The sequence below is a fragment of the Tachyglossus aculeatus genome, chromosome 12, assembly GCF_015852505.1.
Source record: "Tachyglossus aculeatus isolate mTacAcu1 chromosome 12, mTacAcu1.pri, whole genome shotgun sequence".
NCBI lineage: Eukaryota > Metazoa > Chordata > Mammalia > Monotremata > Tachyglossidae > Tachyglossus > Tachyglossus aculeatus.
In genome coordinates this window covers 3,058,043-3,077,279 of record NC_052077.1, presented here as the reverse complement: position 1 = coordinate 3,077,279, position 19,237 = coordinate 3,058,043, and the positions used below count along the sequence as shown (strand labels likewise).

Genomic DNA, 19,237 nt, shown 5'->3' with positions numbered 1-19,237 from the left:
TTGTCATGAATGGACTATGTTGCAACTTGAAGTAGAAATTTTTCAGAAATTGCGTGATAGCAGGCGAGAGTTGCATCTACCGGTATACTGAGTTGGAGCAGGTAAAGGCCGATACCGCCCTGTTTTCAGTGACTTTAAGAATTGGGTTTTGGAAAAAATCAACCAAGACAAGGGTCACATACATTTAATTACTCTGGCTTCTTCGCCAACATTTGGTTTATTTAAAATACAGGCCCGGGGCCTCTTTTACGATTACTATTTAGTAATTCTATCTGGTGTCCTTCAAATTCAGCCTGGGCTCTAAGATACACAAGTTGCTTCAGCCTCTGGTATTTACTCTCAGTAAAGAGGAAATAAGGAAGGTAGCAAAGATAAGAGTCTACAGGTGCGTGATACATCATGATACATTTCCTTAAAAGTTTGGCTTTCTGGAGTTTTTAGAAGGTGGAGAGGTTTGGGGATGGAGAAGAGAAGAACCTACCACCTACCTGGCAATTAATCAGTGGCATTTATTGAGCACTTACTGTGTGCAGAACACTGTACTAAGCATTTGGGAGAGTGCAATTTAAAGTAATTCAGAGTCATGGGGTGGCAGAAACAAGTCCTGTTACTGTACCATGTATATAGCGGAGAAGCTGCACGGCTTAATGGAAAGAGCACGGGCTTGGGAGTCCGAGGTTCAAATCCCAGCTCCGCCACTTGTCAGCTGTGTGACTTTAGGCAAGTCACTTCACTTCTCTGGGCCTCAGTTTCCTCATCTGTAAAATGGAGATTAAGACTGTGAGCCCTACGTGGGACAATCTGATTACCTTGTATCTACCCAGTGCTTAGAACAGTGTTTGGCAACATAGTAAGTGCTTAACAAAATACCATCATTATTATCATATTATTACTCAATTACTAATGGCCAGATTGACTGATAACCTCACAGTCAAGCCATGGGTTTGTCAAAATCGCCTTAAGCTACCTAGAGGAGACGTTTACTCTGCCACCCAGCCCAAAGGGGGAATGGAGAGTAAATTAGGACTAGGAACCACAAAGGAATTAAGTAGTTCGTTAACTAACGCTAGCACTAAAGGACATTGGCCTTTTAAGCAAATGTTTATGGTCTGGAGACCATATAGGGTCAAAGGTGCAATGTACTAAATTTGTCTTTTCTCTTTTCAGTTTTCAGCTCACCTGGTGAAGCACAGATATCCAAGGGTTTGCATCCTTGATGGGGGCATTAATAAGATCAAGCCAACTGGTCTTCTCACAGTTCCGTCCCCTCAGATTTGAGAATGGTCAAGAATGGTCTAGTACAGAGTAACAGAACGGTGGCTTGTGGTCTGTAAATAGGCTGGATCTTCAGCCCGTTATCATTTGGAAATGATATTTACAGCAGAGAGAATCGGTAATATTTCCATTCCAATGTGTCAGAAGGGAACCCCAAAAAGAATCCACGACTTCACTGTTTGGCTCCCTGGGTGGCACGCTGTGTTTATTTCAAAAGAGATTTCCTCACCCGTGAAATGTAATCGAGTTCTAAGCCATTCCCACAAGCAGAACCCAGCGGACAGCTTTGGAGTAGTAAGGAATATTGGTGCTTTGAAGACAACTCTTTTAGCAATCCACCAGAAGAGGTTATTTCAAGCACAAAAATTGGAAGCTGCAGACCAAAATCATCCTGTTCCTCCATTAATGGACATTTGGAAGAGGCTCACAGTTCATTTTTGAAAAACAAACGCTCAAGCGAGTGATTCACTTCAGAGCCGGACAAATGGTTTGTGTTTCTTGGAGTCCTATAAAATGTAGCCAACGAACATTCCAGGAAAAGTAAAAGATGTCCCTTGACTTTATGCCCCTCCACCCCAACCCCTTTTTTCAATCAGAAAACTTACCCATTTAACTTGAATTGTCTCCTCAGTTCCATACGGCCTCCGCGGAACATTTCAATGCTGACCTTCAGTGACGCTCTCTGAACTGAGATCCTTTTCAAATGAAGTGCTATAAGTGAAGGTCAGGCTATACTCTGATCCTTGGCAAATGGTTTGGCCTGGCAAACAATATCACTGGTGTGCTCTACAGGCCTAGAACTCATGGGAATTGGAAAAATTCACTGGCTTCCCTCACATTCTCCTTTTTAGGACATCACTCTGATTAGAGATGAACAGTTAGGTCGCCTCGTTCCTTGCCAGCTAAGCTTCACTTCCTGTCCTTTCTGAAGAATTTCAGGAGTGCCATTTGTACTGTTCTGAGATAGGGATGGTATCTCCAAAATGTGCTTACTTGGAGAAATGTGATGGCAAAGAGTAATGGGGTCGGAGGCAAAGGTGGGTTAGCGGCGAAAAGATGAGGCGCTGGGAAATACGAAAGATGGTAAGGGAAACTGCCCTCTTCAAGCCTCATCGCTTCTTACTGCTGAAATCTCTCTGTTGGTCACTTGGTAAAGTATTTTAGGTAACTCAGAAATCCAATGAATGAGAGAAAATCGGTGTTCAGTTTCTGAAGAAACACATTATTAGCGTTCAGAGAAACCTGAACCAAAATATCACCTCCTGGGTTCACCGATCCTTCCCGTCTGAAAAAGCCAGAAAAACCTAAAAGTCTGTGCTAAAGTCAAACGATGAGTGAAGAGTTCTTGTTGATTCAACAACTGGAATTATGAAGAAGTCTTTACCATATAGGATGTGCTTTTCACCAAGAGACAGGCTGAATGTTTTGCTTCCTTAATGTCTGGCTATAATGTGATGTCACTGGGTGTATCTTTCATTAATTAAAAAAAAAAAGGAAAAGGCTTTAGCCTTTGGGTGGTTCCTACTGTGGGATCTGGTTCGCTCTTTTCCAGGCCAAGACATTCATCAACCTTGGTGCCCCACCTCTTGGCCTGGAAAAGAGCGAACCCTTGGCAACGTGTCCTCCATCCATGGAAGGACCCATTTGAAGCAGATGGGGCGTGAATTAGCACACGCCTCCAAGCAGCCTGCTGCAGGCTGGCCCGAATCTGGAGGGATGAGAACTTTACGTTCGGTCGGGCTCATAATTAGTAATCTCCATAATGCACATGCTGGGAACTGAATGTACCCATTATTAATTGAACCAAAGGTACTGTTTGAACGAATACTCATTAAGGAAGAAAACTGTTGACCAAAGCAAAACATGTGCAAGCAAGAAAGTGATATATGTGACAGGATTTGGAATGTGGCACAGAGCCACAAAACTAGAGAATACCCAGAAGCATTCACAGGTAATTACTTGGATTTTACGTGGGGAGAAACTAAGCCCTCGAATTTCATCATCATCATCAATCGTATTTATTGAGCGCTTACTATGTGCAGGGCACTGTACTAAGCGCTTGGGAAGTACAAATTGGCAACATATAGAGACAGTCCCTACCCAACAGTGGGAATATCTGTCGGAGGAGTCAGAGGGCCGGCCCCAGAACTGATTTCAGCTTTGAACCCCCTAACCTTTGGATCAGTTAAGATAGAGGTCCTTAGATCCTTACAGTAAGTGCTCAATAAATGCAATTGAATGAATGGACAAACTAGGGCTTTTTAATTGCCTGATTCTATTTCGAAGACACTGGCTACGCTAAATGATGAAACTATTCTGGAAAAGTTAGTCATATTGAAAATATCCACTCATTTATATCTCCCGCTAATATTTTTCTTATCTCCAGATGTCTCGTGAGATGAGTCTGTCACATGAAGGCTACACTTGGGTTTTTGGCAAACGGAGCAGTCTAGAGTTAGTGTGAGATGTTCCTACCTTCTGCTGCAATTTGGTTATTTAGTACCTTCCGACCTCACTAGTCGTCTAAGGTTTTTCCACTTGGGAAGGTTGGCATTCTTTTCATAGTCTTGCTCTCTCAAAAGTGGTTTGCTCATTTACCTTCTCTGTAGCATTTCAATAGTCCATTCTGCCGGTGGAGGATATGAAGAGCTTTTATTTTGTATTCCTATTCTGGAAGGTTTAATAATAATTGTGGCAGTTTTTAAGCACTTAACTATGTGCCAGGCACTACAATATTGTCTGTCTACTTGTTTTGTTGTCTGTCTCCCCCTTCTAAACTGTGAGCCCGTTGTTGGGTAGGGACTGTCTCTATATGTTGCCGATTTGTACTTCCCAAGCGCTTAGTACAGTGCTCTGCACACAGTAAGCACTCAAATATGAATGAATGAATAAGCACTGGGTTAGACAGAAGATAATTGGGTTGGACACAGTCGCTGTCCCACCTAGGGCTCACAGTCTTAATCCCTGTTTTACAGATGAGGTAACTGAGGCCCAGAGAAGTGAAGTGACTTACCCAAGGTCACAGGTGGCGGAGCCAGGATTAGAACCCAGGACCTTTGACCCCCAGGCCCGCTCTCTTTCCACTAAGGCATGCTGGCCTAGTCTTAATCCCGGAGGCCTTGGTATCATAGTGTTATAGATCAGAGTTCATCTCTCTTTAGAGATGACCTTGCCAAGCATGTTGGACAATACCCCAGCATAATAATAATAATGGCATTTATTAAGTGCTTACTACGTGCAAAGCACTGTTCTAAGCACTGGGGGGCTACAAGGTGATCAGGTTGTCCTGCGTGGGGCTCACAGTCATCATCCCCATTTTGCGGATGAGGTAACTGAGGCTCCGAGAAGTTAAGTGACTTGCCCAAGGTCACACAGCAGACATGTGGCGGAGCCGGGATTCGAACCCACGGCCTCTGACTCCAAAGCCCGGGCTCTTTCCACTGAGCCATGCTGCTTCTCTCATTTTGTCTTATTTCACACCAAGGGCAAATCTGACCGTCAGATTCGGTTCTAGCTATCGGTGGAAGTAGTAATAGTATGTGTGTGGAGTGCCGTAGTAAGTGCTGGCGGAAATTAAACACAGTCTCTGTTCCTCAAGAGGCCCACAGCCTAAGACCACCAAATGCTTGCTATTTTTAGATCCACCTCTTCCACCAGAGGACTGACCCCAGAGAGCTTTGTTAAAGGAGAGATTCCCCCATTTCTAGTACACACCCATGGGATCCGACAATACCGAAACATCCTTCTATATTTACGTATTTGTACATATTTATTACTCTATTTATTTTACTTGTACATATCTATTCTATTTATTTTAGTTTGTTAGTATGTTTGGTTTTGTCTCCCCCTTTTAGACTGTGAGCCCACTGTTGGGTAGGGACTGTCTCTATATGTTGCCAATTTGTACTTCCCAAGAGCTTAGTACAGTGCTCTGCACACAGTAAGCGCTCAATAAATACGATTGATGATGATGATGATGATCCTTCTGAAACAGCTGTCGGCCTGCCCCTTGCTTGAGCCCACCCTTAAACATGGCTACAGTTTCAGGGTCTCAGTGTTTGAGCCCACAAGAGGTAAAAGAGAAAGGACACTTGACAACTTCCAATTCTAGACTGTGAGCCCGTTATTGGGTAGGGACTGTGTCTATATGTTGCCAATTTTTACTTCCCAAGCGCTTAGTCCAGTGCTCTGCACACAGTAAGCGCTCAATAAATGACTGAATGAATGAACTTGGAGAAAAAATTAATTTCCAAATGTGAAATCTGAAGGAAATAGCCTATAATCACTTCCAATCAGTAGAGAAGCAGCGTGGCTTAGTGGAAAAAGCCCGGGCTTGCGAGTCAGAGGACATGGGTTCTACTCCCGGCTCCGCCACTTGTCTGCTGCAAGCCATTTACCTTCTCCGTGCCTCAGTTACCTCATCTGTAAAATGGGGATGAAGACTGTGAGCCCCACGTGGGACAACCTGATTCCTTTGTGTCTACCCCAGTGCTTAGAACACTGCTTGGCACATAGTAAGCGCTTAACAAATACCATCATTATTATTATTAAAACATTCATAAAATGAACCTCAAGGTGGGGAAAGACGCTGTATCATTCAGGGTCAGCCACATTATAAGGCATTAAAAATTTTAGCAGATTGTGTTGTATTCTCCCAAGCACTTAGTACAGAGCTGTACACATGGTAAGCACTCAATAAATCCCATCGATTAAGCAAAACAGGAAGAACTGGGAGGGTCAGCATAATGAAAACACTGCAGGAGCAGTAAAACGGTAATTAAGGTCAGTGCCGAGTTGTGGTTTATTCCCCAGGGGCCTGTTTTGGACGAGCTATAAAGAGGTTCCAAAGCGTGGAAGTGGGTCACTTTAGCCGTCTCCTCATGGTGACGGTTGATAATAATAATGATGGTCTTTGTTAAGCGCTTACTATGTGCAAAGCACTGTTCTAAGCGCTGGGGAGGTTACAAGGTGATCAGGTGGTCCCACGGGGGCTCACACTTTTAATCCTCATTTTACAGATGAGGTAACTGAGGCACAGAGTCCAAAGTCACACAGCTGACCGTTGGCAGAGCTGGGATTTGAACCCATGACCTCTGACTCCAAAGCCCGGGCTCTTTCCACTGAGCCACGCTGCTTCTCTTGATCAATCTGATTATCTCCAGAGTCGAGCACGGTGCGGTCCCCCTCCCTCTATTCTTCCCAGAGCACTCTGGTCTGTTACCTCTAAGCGTGCCCCTCGCCCCAACTCTGCTAGGGTTCTTGGTAGACCGAGGCACAGACAGGACAGAGGGAAGCAGAGGGGATACTAACCCAACTACCATCATGGGGGGTCTCTGATTCTCAAAAGGGCACCTGACCCCCAAGGGAGGAGCTCTTGGGGTCCCCTCACATTGCTCACCCCCTCCAACACCACATCCCCTGCCCTATTCACACCACAGAAAGTCTTCACTTCAGTTTGAAGTCCGGCTTTGGCACAGGATAGCTCTGGTCAACAAAAAGAAGCAGTCATTCTGCCTCTGAACAGACTATTTCCTTCATCACACCACAAAGAAGACATCATCATCATCAATCATATTTATTGAGCGCTTACTGTGTGCAGAGCACTGTACTAAGCGCTTGGGAAGTGCAAATTGGCAACATATACAGTCCCTGCCCAACAGTGGGCTCACAGTCTAAAAGGGGGAGACAGAGAACAAAACCAAACATACTAACAAAATAAAATAAATAGAATAGATATGTACAACTGCGAACGAGCAAAAAAATTCAGTTTTTTTTTTTTTTGATTTCTCATATAACTATCAGGGATCAACCATCGTTCAAATGATTTCAGCGTATGCGCCAATCTCAATATCAGGCTCAAAAAAACACCTTCTGGGCCCTGGAATTCATTCATTCATTCAATCGGATTTATTGAGCGCTTACTGTGTGCAAAGCACTGTACTGAGTGGGTCGACGCCATTGAGATACGAGAGGAGAACAGACTACAGATTAACTAGCTAGGGAATGCAGAAGAAAACTTTCAATGACACAGTAAAGTAAAACCTCAAAGCACGGGCATCGTAGCAGAAAGTTGGGAGGAAACTGCTGAAAACGGACCAGCCTGGCATATAGCGATTAGAAATGGGGTGAGTATCTTAAAACAGAGACTCGGGAAGATCTTAAAAGGAGAAATGAAAACAGTTTGGGTAACAGAGGTTAGCCATGTAGTAAAGGCCCATATTTATATGCACGACTTGTGAAAGGACTTGTTAAGAAGCAGCGAGGCTCAGTGGAAAGAGCCCGGGCTTGGGATCAGAAGTCGCGGGTTCTAATCCCTGCTCCACCACCTGTCAGCTGTGTGACGTTGGGCAAGTCACTTCACTCCTCTGTGCCTCAGTTACCTCATCTGTAAAACGGGAATTAAGACTGTGAGCCCCATGTGGGGCAACCTGATTACCTTGTATATCCCAGCGCTTAGAACAGTGCTTTGCACATAGTAAGCAGCGTGGCTCAGTGGAAAGGGCACGGGCTTTGGAGTCAGAGGTCATGGGTTCAAATCCCACTCCGCCACTTGTCAGCTGTGTGACCTTGGGCAAGCCACTTAACTTCTCTGTGACTCAGTTCCCTCATGTGTAAAATGGGGATTAAGGCTGTGAGCCCCACGTGGGAAAACCTGATCACCTTGTATTGCCCCAGCGCTTAGAACAGTGCTTTGCACATAGTAAGCGCTTAACAAATACCATTATTATTATTGTAAGCACTTAAATGCCATCATTATTATTATTAATCATGCAGCAATCTTGGCAGTTACGTTTATGTCCTCAGACTCTCACCATCATTACCCATTTCCTACTCTGAAGGATATTGTAAATGTCAGTAACACCAACATTTTGGGTCATAACTGCCGGTCACCCTGTGATGAATTCTCACAAAATGAATTCGTGTTAGCCCCCAAATTGCCCTAAATGTATAGGGAAATTAATCATTGTTATTTAGCTGTTTAATTTACACTGGCCTTCCTAAGTGCTTCGAAGGTTTTCAGAAAGTGAGCCCCTGTGGTCTCAAGGTTTCACCCCCGCCTTTGGAATCTCAGCCCTTCCTCTTGCTCAATCCCTTCCCACCCACGAACGTCTCCACTCCAAAATACAAATACCAGAGTCGAGCTGGCCGTCCGGTCAAATGGGTGACACGAGACAACCCCAGCTGTGCCTCAGAGTTTGGAGGGAGTCCATTGCCCCTTGGCAGCTCACAACCATCCAAGCCAATCCAAGGGGGAGGATTTTTTGTTCGATGTGGAGGTGGATGGGCAACAAATGAAGTTTCTTGAGGAGTGGGGAATCATGGTTTGAATGTTTTTGAAGCCAAATGCGGCCTGTCGAATGCCCGCTCCATCTTGGGCAAACTCTCCTTCATCCTCAACCCAGCCACAACTCCTCCCCGCCATTACTGGAACCTGACTCTCTCTGGATGAGTCTTCTCTAGAGAAGCAGCGTGGCTCAGTGGAAAGAGCCCGGGCTTTGGAGTCAGAGGTCATGGGTTCAAAACCCGGCTCTGCCACTTGTCAGCTGTGTGACTTTGGGCGAGTCACTTCACTTCTCTGGGCCTCAGTGACCTCATCTGTAAAATGGGAATGAAGACTGTGAGCCCCACGTGAGACAGCCTGATCACCTTGTAACCTCCCCAGCACTTAGAACAGTGCTTTGCACATAGTAAGCGCTTAATAAATGCCATTATTATTATTATGACACTGCCTCTCCTGCTGCTTTCCTTCAAGGGGGCTGCATTTCCTTGTGGGAAGTGAAAATATGACTACCAACTCTGTTGTACTGTACTCTCCCAAGCATTTAGTCCTAAATCGCTAAAATCTGCCCAAACTGCTACCACATTAATGCAAGCACTTAACCTATCCCACCTTGGTTATTGTATCAGCCTTCTTGCTGACCTCCCTGCCTCCTGTCTCTCCTCACTCCAGTCATTCATTCATTCAATCGTATTTATTGAGCACTTATGGTGTGCAGAGCACTGTACTAAGCGCTTGGGAAGTACAAGTTGGCAACATATAGAGACAGCCCCTACCCAACAACGGGCTCCACTCTGCTGCCCGGATCATTTTCCTTCAGAAACATTCAGACCATGATTCCCCACTCCTCAAGAAACTTCATTTGTTGCCCATCCACCTCCACATCAAACAAAAGCTCCTCACCCTTGGCTTTAAAGCAGTCAATCACCTTGCCCCCTCCTACGTCACCTCACTACTCTTCTACTACAACCCAGCCCAAGCACTTCATTCCTCTAATAATAGTAATAATAATGCTATTTGGTAAGCGCTTATGTGCCAAGCACTGTTCTAAACACCGGGGTAGCTACAAGATAGGTTGTCCCACGGGGGGCTCACAGTCTTAATCCCCATTTTACAGCTGAGGGAACTGAGGCGCAGAGAAGTGAAGTGTCTTTACCAAAGTCACACAGCTGCTAAGTGGTGGAGTCAGAATTAGAACCCATGACTTCAGACTCCCAAGCCCAGGCTCTTTCCACTAAGCCCCACTGCATCTCCTCTAACCTTCTCAATGTACCTCCATCTCAACTGTCTCGCCGCCAACCTCTCATCCACATCCTACCTCTGGTCTGGAACGCCCTCCTTCCTCATATTCATTCATTCCATTCAATCATATTTATTGAGCCCTTACTGTGTGCAGAGCACTGAACTAAGCACTCGGAAAGTACAATTCAGCAAGAAAGAGAGACAATCCCTGCCCACACTGGGCTTCCAGTCTAGAAGGGGGAGAGAGACATCAAAACAAGTAAACAGGCATCAATATAAATAAATAGAATTATAGGTATATTCACATCAAAACAAGTAAATAGGCTATAATATAAATAGAATTATAGCTATATACTGTGGGGCAGGGGGTGGGGGTAGAGTAATAATACTTCTCCATTGTTATTGACTCTCATATCCAATGTCCACACCCTCTGTTTCAGATTTTTAACTCATTCCTTAAATCCCTTGTCCCCACAGCTCCCAATCTCTTTCCTCTAATGAACAAAATTGAAGCCATCATGCAATGAACTCCCTAAAATCTTTCCTGCACCCTATTCCTGCTGCTTCATCATCTCTCCTATTCTTCCCAAAATTATCTCAAGAGGAAATTTCCCACCTCCTTTCAAAATTCGGACTGTGAGCCCTTCCATGCCCCCCATTATCCCCCCCCCCCCCCCCCCCCCACACCGAGGACTGTGTTTAATTCCTCCCTGGGTATTCTTTCCAGTACAGTTCTCCACCAACAGTAAATGCTTAATTAACACTATTAATATTATTACTACTACTACCCCTTCTGCTTGTGCTTCTGGCCTCTTCCCTTCTCACCTTAATAAAACACTTGCCGGCCCCCAGCCCCAACTTGCCTTTCCTGACTGCCATCTTCCACTGCTCACTAACGACTTCTTTCTATCTGATGACTTGACACCTGTCCGAACGTTTTGTTTTGTTGTCTGTCTCCCCCTCCTAGACTGTGAGCCCGTTGTTGGGTAGGGACAGTCTCTATATGTTGCCAACTTGTACTTCCCAAGCGCTTAGTACAGTGCTCTGCACACAGTAAGCGCTCAATACGATTGAATGAACAAATGAATACTTGAAACAGACCCGTGTATCTCTCATCCTACAAGAAACCTCCCTAGTCTCCACTGAACCCTTCATTTTATCACCCCACTTCCTCCCTACCATTCATTTCCAAGCTCATTCCATTCATTTCCAAACTTGAGGAATCAAGTTATGTCTACTGCCTCTCTTTCAATTTTTCCTTGACCCCCTAAAATCTGGCTTTTGCCCCCTCCACATAACAGAAACTGTCCTCTCTCCTTGTCAAATCCTGTGACTTCTACTCCATCCTAATCCTCCTCGACCTCTCAACTGGCTCTGTCACTGTGGTCCTCCCCATTCTCCTGGAAACATGATCTAACCTTGGCTTCACTGATGACGTTCTCTCCTGGTTTTCTTCCTATCTCTGTGACTGCTCCTTCTCATTCTCTTTCACAGGTTCTTCCACCGCCTCCTACCCCTGGAGTCCCTTTCTATTCTGCACCCACTTGGATTTTGTTTTCTTTTGGTATTTGTTAAGTGCTTGTTATATGCCAGGCACTGTACTAAACACTGAGGTAAATACAAGCTAATTGGGTTGGAAACGGTCCCTGTCCCACGAGCGGCTCACAGTCTTGATCCCCATTTTACAGCTGAGGTGAGGAGGCACAGAGAAGTTAAGTGGCTTCCCCCAAACACACAGCAGACAAGTGGTAGAGCCGGAATTAGAACCCAGGTCCTCACTACCCCAGGCCTCTGCTCTATCCACTAGGCCATGCTGCTTCTCCACTCCCTTAGATGACTCACTCCCATGTCTTCAAATAACCATCTCTATGTAGATGGTTCTCAAATCGTTAGAGAAAATGCATGGCCTAGTGAATAAAGCATGGGCCTGAGAATCAGGACCTGGGTTCTAATCCTGGTCCTGCCACTTGCTTGCTGTGTGACCTTGGGCAAATCACTTAACTTCTCTGTGCCTCACTTCGCTGTGAAACAGAGATCAAGACTGTGAGCTCCATGTGGGACAGGGACTGTTTCCAACCCGATTTGCTTGTATCCACCCCAGCAGTTGAAACTGTGCCATATAAATAGGAAGTGCTTAACAAACATTATATTATTATTATTATTATCATCATCATCTACCTCCCCAACCCTGACTTTTCATCTTCTCTGCCATCTCACATTTCCTCCTGCCTTTAGGACATCCCTACTTTGATGTCCTGTTGACACCTCAAACTTAACATACCCAAAACAGGCCTCCACATCTTCCCACTTAAACCTGTGCTCTCCAAATTTTTCCAACACTGCAGACATCACCATCACCCTCCCTGTGATAAGCTTTGGTATTATCCTTGACCCCTGACCTCTTATTCAACCTGAATATTCAAACTGCCACCAAATCCTCCATAACGTCTCTAGAATCCATCTTTTCCTCTCCATCAAAACTGCTACTATGTTGGCCCAAGCCCTAATCATATCCTACCTCAACTACTACATCCGTTTCCTCACTGGCCACCCTGTCTCCCTTCGCTCACCCATTCTGCAGCCCAGATCATTTTTCTAAAACCTGAACCCTAACCCTCTCCTTAGAATGAAACAGAAACTCCTCACCATCCACCAAATAAGCTTTCACCCTCGTATTTAACCTTGTTCCTGGTGATGATGATAATCGTATGTGTTAAGCCCTAACTATGCGTCAAGCACTGTGGTAGATTCAAGATTATTCACTTGGACACAGTCCCTGCCCTACATGAGGCTCACAGTCTAAGTGGGAGGGAAAACAGGTATTGGATCCTCATTTTACAGGGGAGGAAAGAAGGCAGAGGTTAATTCTGTTCATCCATTTTGATGCTACCGATGCCTGTCTACTTGCTCTGTAGTCCGGCTCCCCTTTCTAGACTGTGAGCCCGTTGTTGGGTAGGGATTGTCTCTATCTGTTGCCAAATTGTACTTTCCAAGCACTTAATACAGTGCTCTGCACACAGTAAGCGCTCAGTAAATACGATTGAATGAATAAGTGAATGAAAGAATACAGTGACTTGCCTAAAGTCACATAGCTGGCAAGTGGTGGAGCCAGGATTAGAACTCAGGCCCTCTAACTCCCAGGCCTTTGGTCTTTCCACTAGGCCACGCAGTTCCTCTCCTTCAGTAACCCAGTCTGCACTCTTCACTCCAAAAACACCAATATACTCCCTGTGCCTCATTCCCATGTCTCTCCCCTTCAACCCCTGCTTCATGCTATCTTGAATTCCCTCCCCCTTATTATCTGACAGACCACCACTCTTTTCATAGGCCTACTAAAATCACGTCTCCTCCAAGAAGCCTTCCCTGACTGCCTTCGCATCGCACCATCCTATTCTCCCTCCCTTCTGTGTCACCTATATGCACTTGAGTCTATATCCCCTAAGCCCTTTGATCCAAAGTGCTTAGAATAATAATAATAATGATGATGATGATGGTATTTGGTAAGCGCTTACTATGTGCAAAGCACTGTTCTAAGCGCTGGGGGATGCAAGGTGATCAGGTTGTCCCACGTGGGGCTCACAGTCTTCATCCCCATTTTCCAGATGAGGGAACTGAGGCCCAGAGAAGTGAAGTGACTTGCCCAATGTCACACAGCCGACAATTGGCGGAGCCGAGATTTGAAGCCGTGACCTCTGACTACAAAGCCCGGGCTCTTTCCACTGAACCACACTGCTTCTCATGAACAGTGCTTGGCACATAGTAAGCGCTTAACGAATACCAATATTATTACTATTACCCCCACTTTCATAGTACTTATATTCATATTAATGTCTGTCTCCCTTGCTAGACTGTAAGCTCACTGTAAGCAGGGAATGTGTCTGTTTATTGTTATATTGTACTCTCCCGAGCGATGCAGGGCTCTGCACACAGTAAGCTCTTCAATAAATGCAACTGACTGACTTTCTGATTTACATACAGATCCTTATACTCTGACACTTATTTTAATGTCTGTCTCCCCAGCCAGATTGTAAGATCCTTGAGCTTTATTGTACTGTATTCTCCCAAACAGTACAGTGTTTTGAACATAGTAAGTGCTCAATAAACAGGGTGGCTTATTTAATAATGATGGCATTTATTAAGTGCTTACTACGTGCAGAGCACCAGTCTAAGCGCTGGGGAGGTTACAAGGTGATCAGGTTGTCCCACTTGGGGCTCACAGTCTTAATCCCTATTTTACAGATGAGGTAACAGAGGCACAGAGAAGTGAAGTGACTTGCCCAAAGTCACACAGCTGACAGTTGGCGGAGCCGGGATTTGAACTCATGACCTCTGACTCCAAAGCCCGGGCTCTTTCCACTTAGCCACGCTGCTTCTATTTGAAAGAGCCCCGGCCTTGGAGTCAGAGGACCTGGGTTCTAAACTTGGACAAACCACTTATTTTCTGTGTGACCTTAAGTCACTTGACTTCTCTGTGCCTCAGTTCCCTCATCTGTAAAATGGGGATTCAATGCCTGTTCTCCCTCCTACTTAGTCTATGAGCCCCGTGTCAGACGGGATAATCTTTTATCTACCCCAGTGCTTCGTACAGTGCTTGGCACATAATAAGCCCATAACGAACACCATTATTTTTATTAGCAGTAATACTAACAGTATAGCACCCAATAAATCACTAGTAATTATTATTAATAAATGCCAATGATGGTGTGTAATGCTCAGTGCAATGGTGAAAACCTCTGCTGTAAGACTTTAGAGAACTGTAAGATATTAAAAGGTATGATTGCAGAATTCTGTAGGTGATTCGTGACTACCAATCATTATTTGACATCTTGGGTCAGGTCAAAATTCTGAGATTAATGCCTGGCACAAGTTAATTGCTTAAAAATTATACCAGTAAAAAGCACAGTCAGTTTACCGAGAACTCTCAACTGACAGTCACAGAGGTTGGAGTTCAAAAATCCATCCCACAGACATGTCCCGGCACAATTAGATTCCAATGTGAGGAGACTCATTTCATGCTTTCCTGATTGCCACCCGTTAAAAACCCTATTAAAAATGGAAATGGCTGACGATTTCGCCCCACTCTACTTCCCTTCTCCTGGTTGGGGAAGGCTGTTGACTAAGGCCTGGAATGAGGAAGGAGGCCTTGAGCCAGGGTTTCCAGTTCGATGAAGTTTGTTTAGTGCTTTGTGGGTGAGAGAGGGGCTGAACTTTCTCAAGGCTCTTTCATTTCACAACACTAAGTACCCTTAAACCCCCCCAAATAACATTAAGTCCCGTTCCTCACTGGCCCATTCAGGAAGTCCGGATTCTGTCCAGTCGCATCAGGGCCCCGGGGGAGGGTTTTCCAGGGACACAGCAGCCCTCATATTAGAGACGAGGAAAAACACCAGTCAGAACTATAGCAAATGCATCAGGGCTGCCATGGCCTAGTGGGAGGTTTTCCCCAGGACCTGTTCCGGGAAGTGGGAAGGAGGAAACAATTAAGACTCCCTAAATTTTTAATTTGCTCTGTTCTGCCGTTCTGAATATCAGTGCCTCCGTAGGTCAGTTTAGTGCTCAAACCTCGGGAGGCAGGGGTCTCTTTCGAAAGGATTTTTCCAGCAGGAATATTTATATTTGACAAGAATCCTGTTGGTCTAATACTAGCCATTGGTGCCAACCCCACAGCACTTATGCTATTATTATTATTATTAAGTGCCGCTGAGTCATTTCCGACTCATAGCGACTCCATGGATACACTTTCTCCAGAATGTCCTGTCCTCTGCCATAATCCACAAGCTTTCTAACGGTTCTTCCGTTCTCGTTGTTATGGTCTCTATCCATCTAGCTGCCAGTCTGCCTCTTCCATGTTTTCCTTAGACTCTTCCTAGCATTCGTGTCTTCTCCAGAGAATCAGTCCTCCTGATGATGTGTCAAAAATATGCTAATCTAAGTCGAGGCATTTGGCCTTCCAAAGACCATTTTGGTTTAATTTGCTCCAAAATCCATTTGTTTGTCTTTTGGGCACACAGAGCTTACATACATAACTGTAATTTATTTATATTAATGTCTGTCTCCCAGTTCAGAATAAATTGCAGAGCAATTTACTAAGCACTCGGGAGAGTACAATCTAACAGAGTTGATAGTCACGTTCCCTGCCCACAACAAGCTTACAGTCTAGAAAGGAGGCAGACATTAATATAAATAAATTATGATTATGTACTGTGGGAATGAGGATGGGGTGATTAAGGGTGCTAATCATTCATTCATTCAATCATATTTAATGAGCTCTTACTGCGTGCAGATCACTGTACTAAGCGCTTGGGAAATGCTTGATGAGGACAGGGTAGGGGCCTGGGAGACACAAGGTTTGCTGCCGTTTGTCTGCTGCATGGGGACAGGGTAGGGGCCTGGGAGTCACAAGGTTTGCTGCCGTTTGTCTGCTGCGTAGGGACAGGGTAGGGGCCTGGGAGTCACAAGGTTTGCTGCCATTTGGTTTTGTTCTCTGTCTCCCCCTTTTAGACTGTGAGCCCACTGTTGGGTAGGGACTGTCTCTATATGCTGCCAATTTGTACTTCCCAAGCACTTAGTACAGTGCTCTGCACATAGTAAGCGCTCAATAAATACGATTGATGAGGACAGGGTAGGGGCCTGGGAGTCACAAGGTTTGCTGCCGTTTCTCTGCTGCATGGGGACAGGGTAGGGGCCTGGGATTCACAAGGTTTGCTGCCATTTGTCTGCTGCGTAGGGACAGGGTAGGGGCCTCGAAGTCACAACTTTTGCTGCCATTTGGTTTTGTTCTCTGTCTCCCCCTTTTAGACTGTGAGCCCACTGCTGGGTAGGGACTGTCTCTATATGTTGCCAAATTGAACTTCCCAAGTGCTTAGTACAGTGCTCTGCACATAGTAAGCACTCAATAAATACGATTGATGATGACAGGGTAGGGGCCTGGGAGTCACAAGGTTTGCTGCCGTTTGCCTGCTGCATGGGGACAGGGCTGGGGCCTGGGAGTCACAAGGTTTGCTGCCGTTTGTCTGCTGCATGGGGACAGGGTAGGGGCCTGGGAGTCACAAGGTTTGCTGCCATTTGGTTTTGTTCTCTGTCTCCCCGTTTTAGACTGTGAGCCCACTGTTGGGTAGGGACTGTCTCTGTATGTTGCCAATTTGTACTTCCGAAGCGCTTAGTACAGTGCTCTGCACATAGTAAGCGCTCAATAAATACGATTGATGATGAGAGGGTAGGGGCCTGGGAGTCACAAGGTTTGCTGCCATTTGTCTGCTGCATGGGGACAGGGTAGGGGCCTGGGAGTCACAAGGTTTGCTGCCATTTGGTTTTGTTCTCTGTCTCCCCCTTATAGACTGTGAGCCCACTGTTGGGTAGGGACTGTCTCTATATGTTGCCAATTTGTACTTCCCAAGCGCTTAGTACAGTACTCTGCACATAGTAAGCGCTCAATAAATACGATTGATGAGGACAGGGTAGGGGCCTGGGAGTTACAAGGTTTGCTGCCGTTTGTCTGCTGCATGGGGACAGGGTAGGGGCCTGGGAGTCACAAGGTTTGCTGCCATTTGTCTGCTGCGTAGGGACAGGGTAGGGGCCTGGGAGTCACAAGCTTTGCTGCCATTTGGTTTTGTTCTCTGTCTCCGTCTTTTAGACTGTGAGCCCACTGCTGGGTAGGGACTGTCTCTATATGTTGCCAAATTGAACTTCCCAAGTGCTTAGTACAGTGCTCTGCACATAGTAAGCACTCAATAAATACGATTGATGATGACAGGGTAGGGGCCTGGGAGTCACAAGGTTTGCTGCCATTTGTCTGCTGCGTAGGGACAGGGTAGGGGCCTGGGAGTCACAGGTTTTGCTGCCATTTGGTTTTGTTCTCTGTCTCCGCCTTTTAGACTGTGAGCCCACTGCTGGGTAGGGACTGTCTCTATATGTTGCCAAATTGAACTTCCCAAGTGCTTAGTACAGTGCTCTGCACATAGTAAGCGCTCAATAAATACGATTGATGATGACAGGGTAGGAGCCTGGGAGTCACAAGGTTTGCTGTCATTTGTCTGCTGCGTAGGGACAGGGTAGGGGCCTGGGAGTCACAAGTTTTGCTGCCATTTGGTTTTGTTCTCTGTCTCCCCCTTTTAGACTGTGAGCCCACTGCTGGGTAGGGACTGTCTCTATATGTTGCCAAATTGAACTTCCAAAGTGCTTAGTACGGTGCTCTGCACATAGTAAGTGCTCAATAAATACGATTGATGATGACAGGGTAGGGGCCTGGGAGTCACAAGGTTTGCTGCCATTTGTCTGCTGCATGGGGACAGGGTAGGGGCCTGGGAGTCACAAGGTTTGCTGCCATTTGGTTTTGTTCTCTGTCTCCCCCTTATAGACTGTGAGCCCACTGTTGGGTAGGGATTGTCTCTATATGTTGCCAATTTGTACTTCCCTAGCGCTTAGTACAGTGCTCTGCACATAGTAAGCACTCAATAAATACGATTGATGAGGACAGGGTAGGGACCTGGGAGTCACAAGGTTTGCTGCCGTTTGTCTGCTGCATGGGGACAGGGTAGGGGCCTGGGAGTCACAAGGTTTGCTGCCATTTGTCTGCTGCGTAGGGTCAGGGTAGGGGCCTGGGAGTCACAAGTTTTGCTGCCATTTGGTTTTGTTCTCTGTCTCCGCCTTTTAGACTGTGAGCCCACTGTTGGGTAGGGACTGTCTCTGTATGTTGCCAATTTGTACTTCCAAAGCGCTTAGTACAGTGCTCTGCACATAGTAAGCGCTCAATAAATACAATTGATGATGACAGGGTAGGGGCTTGGGAGTCACAAGGTTTGCTGCCATTTGTCTGCTGCATGGGGACAGGGTAGGGGCCTGGGAGTCACAAGGTTTGCTGCCATTTGGTTTTGTTCTCTGTCTCCCCCTTATAGACTGTGAGCCCACTGTTGGGTAGGGATTGTCTCTATATGTTGCCAATTTGTACTTCCCAAGCGCTTAGTACAGTCCTCTGCACATAGTAAGCACTCACTAAATACGATTGATGATGACAGGGTAGGGGCCTGGGAGTCACAAGGTTTGCTGCCGTTTGTCTGCTGCATGGGGACAGGGTAGGGGCCTGGGAGTCACAAGGTTTGCTGCCATTTGTCTGCTGCGTAGGGTCAGGGTAGGGGCCTGGGAGTCACAAGGTTTGCTGCCATTTGGTTTTGTTCTCTCTCTCCCCCTTATAGACTGTGAGCCCACTGTTGGGTAGGGACTGTCTCTATATATTGCCAATTTGTACTTCCCAAACGCTTAGTACAGTGCTCTGCACATAGTAAGCGCTCAATAAATACGATTGATGAGGACAGGGTAGGGGCTTGGGAGTCACAAGGTTTGCTGCCATTTGTCTGCTGCATGGGGACAGGGTAGGGGCCTGGGAGTCACAAGGTTTGCTGCCATTTGGTTTTGTTCTCTGTCTCCCCCTTATAGACTGTGAGC

At 45.9% G+C, this 19,237-nt stretch overlaps 1 protein-coding gene across 2 annotated transcripts in view; it reads left to right on the top strand.

Moving 5' to 3' along the window:
• TBCK (TBC1 domain containing kinase) overlaps positions 1–2,230 on the top strand; it is a 242,687-nt gene extending 240,457 nt beyond the window's left edge. For both annotated transcript variants that reach the window (XM_038755254.1, XM_038755253.1), the window contains one exon: positions 1,168–2,230. In XM_038755254.1, the coding sequence (XP_038611182.1) occupies positions 1,168–1,278 (111 nt within the window). In that variant the 3' untranslated portion in view covers positions 1,279–2,230. The remainder of the gene's footprint in view (positions 1–1,167) is intronic.
• The last annotated feature ends 17,007 nt before the right edge of the window (positions 2,231–19,237 follow it).